The sequence below is a fragment of the Plectropomus leopardus genome, unplaced genomic scaffold (genome assembly GCF_008729295.1).
Source record: "Plectropomus leopardus isolate mb unplaced genomic scaffold, YSFRI_Pleo_2.0 unplaced_scaffold991, whole genome shotgun sequence".
Classification (NCBI taxonomy): Eukaryota; Metazoa; Chordata; class Actinopteri; order Perciformes; family Serranidae; genus Plectropomus; species Plectropomus leopardus.
Window position 1 is genome coordinate 1 of NW_024704643.1, and position 5,456 is coordinate 5,456.

A 5,456-nucleotide genomic window follows, 5' to 3' on the forward strand; every position below is an offset into this window, starting at 1 on the left:
ATTTTTCTGAATAAAAAAGGAAGTGTTTGCTATTTTTATAAAGAATAAAAGACTGAATTTATTCCCTGTCTGGCTGACTGAGCAAAGAGGAGCGGCAAAATGATGAAGGAGGCTTTTCTGTGATGGAGACATGCTGTTTCCTGTCTCATCCAGCAGGAGGTGCCATGTCCTCGCAGACTGCAGCTCCTTATGGCTTTTTTATTGTTCATCTCTGATGTTCACATGAAATTAGCATGAAGAGGATTACATGTGACATTCTGGGGGATGATGAAGGTCGTCACATCTGAGGAGGAGGAGGAGGAGGAGGAGGATGGTGAAGAGGAGCAGCTCTCTGTTCAGTCTGTCAGACTCTGAGGAGGTTTACGGAGGTTTCAACAGTCCGACTGACTGCTGCCTGAATCATCGACTGATCCTCCTCCTCTCAGACAGGAGGAGGAGGAGGAGGAGGAGGAGGCGGAGGAAAAGGTGCTGCTGCTGCTCTTCAGTCTCAGATTCAACAACGACAAAAACAGAGCAGAAGTCAAAGAGGATCCTCTGAGTCCAGAAACAGATCTGCTGCTGGACTCTGAAACATCACCAAGAAGAGAGAGGAGGAGGAGCAGGAGGACGGAGGATCTCTGAGATTTTAAAGGAGCTGGAGGAGCAGGACAGAGGAGCTCTGAGGTTTTAAAGGTGCCAGAGAGAAGACAAAGCTGAACATTTTAAAGGAGCCGGAGAGGAGGTGAAACTGTAGATTTTAAAGGAGCTGGAGAGGAGGTGCAGCTGGAGGTTTTAAAGGAGCCAGAGAGGAGGTGCAGCTGGAGGTTTTAAAAGAGCCAGAGAGGAGGTGCAGCTTGAGGTTTTAAAGGAGCCAGAGGGGAGGTGCAGCTGGAGGTTTTAAAGGAGCCAGAGAGGAGGTGCAGCTGGAGGTTTTAAAGGAGCTGATAGGAGAGGAGATGAGGTCTGGAGGAGGTCCGGGGTCTGGAGGCGGTCTGAGGTTTTAGCAGGAGCATGAAGTGCATCAGCGGTCTGTGCACGCTGAACGTCGGTGGCCGCAGGTTCTCCTGCTCCGTGGAGCTGATGAAGCGCCTCCCCCTCAGCAGGCTCAGCCGGCTGCATCGTTGTGTGTCGGAGAGCGAGCTGCTGGAGCTCTGCGATGACTATGACCGCGACAGGAATGAGTTTTTCTTCGACCGGCATGCAGAGGCCTTCAGCTTCATCCTGCTGTACGCGCAGCATGGCACGCTGCGCCTGCTGCCGCACATGTGCGAGCTGTCCTTCTACAACGAGATGCTGTACTGGGGCCTGGAGAGCGCCGACCTGCAGCCCTGCTGCCAGCGCCGCCTCGATGACCGCATGTCCGACTGCTTCGTCCACTTCTTCCCTGAGGAGGAGCTGCGGGGCCCCCAGGAGCCCCGAAGCTGCTGGCTGGAGCGGGTCAGGAGGACGCTGGAGGAGCCCACGTCCTCGTTGGTAGCGCAGGTCCTCGCCTCCGTGTCCATGCTGTTTGTCGTCATCTCCATGGTGATGCTGTGTGCCAGCACCTTGCCAGACTGGAAGACCGCCGAGAACCTGGACCAGCACAGGTAGGACATGCCCACTTTAGACCACCTGAGAGTACCTAGGACCACCTGAGACTACCTGTGACTACTTGAGACCACCTGAGGACGCAGACTGTGCATCCATTCTCTGTTTATTTATAAATGTATTCTATTGGTCCTCTCTCGTCTGTCTCTGATCTGTCCCCTGTGTCTGTTCCCTCTGTCTCTGATTGGACCTCTCTGTCTGTCTCTGATCTGTCCCCTGTGTTTGTTCCCTCGGTCTCTGATTGGACCTCTCTGTCTGTCTCTGATCTATCCCCTGTGTCTGTCCTCTCTGCCTCTGTCTCTGATCTGTACCCTGTGTCTGTCCTCTGTGTCCCCTGCAGGATCATCGAGGCAGTGTGTATTGGTTGGTTCACAGTGGAGTGTCTCGTCCGGTTCCTGGTGTCTCGGGATAAATGTGAGTTTGTCCGGCGTCCTCTGAACATCATCGACCTGCTCGCCATCATGCCGTATTATGTTTCTGTCACCATGACGACCCTGACAGGGGAGAACTCCCAGCTGCAGCGGGCTGGCGTCACACTGCGCGTCCTGCGCATCATGCGGATCTTCTGGGTGATCAAGCTGGCGCGTCACTTCCTGGGCCTGCAGACACTCGGCCTGACGCTGCGCCGCTGCTACCGTGAGATGATGATGCTGCTCATCTTCATTTGCGTTGCCATGGCGATCTTCAGTGCCCTGGCCCAGCTGTTGGAGCACGGCCTGGACCTGGAGGCCGGAAACCAGGACTACGCCAGCATTCCTGCTGCCTGCTGGTGGGTCATCATCTCCATGACCACGGTCGGGTACGGGGACATGTACCCGGTGACGGTGGCGGGCCGCGTGCTGGGCGGGGTCTGTGTGGTGAGTGGCATTGTGCTGCTGGCGCTGCCCATCACCTTCATCTACCACAGCTTCATCCAGTGCTACCATGAGCTCAAGGTCCGGTCTGCCCGCTGCACGCCGAGCCTGTCCGCCGAGTTCATCCACTGAGCAACCAGTTCATCAACTGACCAACCAGCAACCAGACGATCCAATGACCAACCAGCAACCAGTTCATCAACTGACCAACCAGCAACCAGTTCATCAACTGACCAACCAGCAACCAGGTCATCAACTGAACAATCAGCTGGCAAGTTGCAGAGGCGAGTTGCTGAAGTGAGTTTGGGGGCAGAGGTCAGGGGCCAGGGCTGGAGGTCAGGGGTCAGGGGTCAGGCGTTTGGGGTTTGGGGGTTTGACAGCTTAGTTGAAGTTGAGCTTTATTTATTTATTTATGTATTTTAATTATATTTTTTCGGGTTTATATTTTTGTGTCTCATCTTGTGTTTTGCTGATTTTAAGACTTTAAATGTTTAATTGTTTGTATAAAATCTTGCTTTGATTTGAACTGATTATTGAATTCTTATTGATTGGTTTGTTGTTACTGTTGTGATTATTGTTGACTTCAGCACTCAGTTATCCAGGAAAACGCTTCAACACGTCTCCCCGAAGACATCTGCTGACTGTCGTCCCTCGCAGGACTGGGACTGCTGGGACGTGGGGTCTGTGGACTAACTGGGACTGCTGGGACGTGGGGTCTGTGGACTAACTGGGACTGCTGGGACGTGGGTCTGTGGACTAACTGGGACTGCTGGGACGTGGGGTCTGTGGACTAACTGGGACTGCTGGTTTCCATAGCAGCTGCAGCCTCAGAGCCAGGAAGTGGAAGTGTTGGGGACATGAGGACGGCGAGCTGCTGAAGTGCAAGTTATCTCACTGAAGACACTTTTTCTTCTTTGTCGGTGTGAAATCCTGCAGCGCTGAAACCAAAGCACGACCACCCGGGTGTCCCTTTGACTTCCTGTCAGGAGCCTTCGTTCCTCCGGCTTCAGATTTCGTCGTGATCCGTCACTGAATCTGTGAACATGTGAACACGTGTGTCGTTGACATGTGAATCTGATGAATATTTCTTCTTCTTCTGCACTAAAACGTGTGTGTGAGTAAAGGAGCAGTTCGTGTTTTTCTCCCTCTTGGTTCTGATCAGCTTATTGATTACTGTCAACACCTGGTTTTCATGGTGACCAGCAGCTGGAGTCACTGCCAAGCTGAGAGTTTGTCAGTTTGAGGTCTTTAAAACAACAATTAAACCATCAATCAATAATCAGAAACTGATCAGTAGATATTAACCCTTTAACAGCTGATCAGCAGCAGCGCCCTGTGCTGCCTGTAAGCACCTCTTATCAGCTTTTTAACTCTTTTTAACCCAAGAATCACAGAGAAAAACTGGGCAGGAAATGTTCTGTAGATTACAAAAGAATTAGAAGAAGATGAAGAAGAAAATTAATTTTTAAAAAAGAGGAAGGATTATTCAAAAATTATTAAAAAAAAACAAACAAACAAATGCTGAATCATCATAAGTACTTATTTGAAATTATGTTATAGAAAAAAGAATATATTCGTGTTTAATTTTCTGCTCTTTTTTTGGGTCATTTTCTTGATTGTTTTAGTTTTTTACTTTTCTTTTTTCTGGGCTTTTATTTTCTTAAATTATTGAACTCAGCAGTTTTTTGGTTGTTGCTGTTGTTGTTGTTGTTGTTGTTTTTACTTTATTTGTAATCAAAAACTGGCTTTTACATTCATGAATAGGTCCATCAAGTAAAATTACAGACTAAGTGTCATTTTGTAAATTAAACAACAACAGCAACAACAACAACAAAATCCGCACAATTATCAAAAGAAATATTTTTTTTTAAAAAGGAAGAAAATAAAAACAGTCAGCAATCTAGTCGGGAATTAAGATATGAATCAAACTGTTTATGTGAAATGCTTGTTTAGTTCTAATATATTTCAGTGCTTTTTTGAAATTTATCAACTCATTCATAAGGACAAGAAACTTTGGTCTGATTTTGTCTGATTTTGAAAAATCGACATCTGTGAATATATTGTTTGGCCAAAATAAATACGGTGTTATACAAATTTTCCTTTTTTTATCCTCCATTAAAATACCAAATTTAATGAGCTCATATTTCAACTTTGGAGATTCTGAGTCCTTTTCAGAAATCCAGTTTTGAAATTAACCCCAAAGAGATATCGTATGTTCACAAATAAAAAACAGATGTTCTAAAGTTTCAATTTCAGAATCACAAAATACACAATTACTTTTCTCCATGTTAACTCTTTGTCTTAGAAACTTATTACAGGGGTAAATATCATTTATCATTTAATAATGAGTTTCTTTGGCTTTAGGTGAAAGTGGGGAGAGGGAGAGATTTCCAGTGTGTATTCTTCTTATTTTTTCCTCAGATAATTGTTTTCAGAGATTTTTCCTTTTCAACAATAGAAGGAAAAAGTTCTGAGGTGAGAACACCTCTGATAACTCTGATGTTTGTACATTTCTTCTCTGTAAAATTGAATTGGTCTATGAGCAGTTTAGGCAATTGTAGAATATTTCCCTTATATGATAATATGCCTTTTACCATATTCACCATTGCTACAGGAATAGCTTTTATAAGCATTAAAAACAGCTTCTTTGTACATCCCATTTTGAATTTCCAAATAAATTCATAATATCTGGGAGGATTTCCTTCTGAATCCATTATATGTAAGACAGACCAGATAAAACTCTCCAACCACCCACAATAATGTAAAGATTTTCTTTCAGCCAAGAAACATCTGTTGTTGGGGAATTATGAGGAGTAAAATTGTGTTTATAAAACAGTTTCCAGTTTAAGAGGACACTCAGCAGGTTTATAATTTGGACAGGATTTTATTTTCTTTCACACAAAACTGTTGCTCAGCAAAGATGAAAATACACTCAAATTATTTATTTTATGCCTGCCTTAAAACCTGGGCAAATTTTGTTTGATTTATATTTCATTTTCATATTTTATTCATACATATATATACACATATATATGT

The 5,456-nt window shown here is 45.3% G+C and overlaps 1 protein-coding gene across 1 annotated transcript; it reads left to right on the forward strand.

Moving 5' to 3' along the window:
• Positions 1 to 282: 282 nt before the first annotated feature.
• LOC121940931 (potassium voltage-gated channel subfamily G member 3-like) lies at positions 283 to 2,885 on the forward strand. The gene is made up of 2 exons (XM_042483606.1): positions 283 to 1,565; positions 1,907 to 2,885. Exons 1-2 carry the CDS (start codon positions 991 to 993, stop codon positions 2,550 to 2,552), a joined length of 1,221 nt encoding a protein of 406 aa, XP_042339540.1. The 5' UTR covers positions 283 to 990; the 3' UTR covers positions 2,553 to 2,885.
• The last annotated feature ends 2,571 nt before the right edge of the window (positions 2,886 to 5,456 follow it).

Coding starts and splice junctions, on each gene's coding strand:
- LOC121940931 (XM_042483606.1), top strand. CDS start 991: ATGAAGTGCATCAGCGGTCTGTGCACGCTGAACGTCGGTGGCCGCAGG. Junction 1,566..1,906: donor GAGAACCTGGACCAGCACAG/GTAGGACATGCC, acceptor TGTCCCCTGCAG/GATCATCGAGGCAGTGTGTA.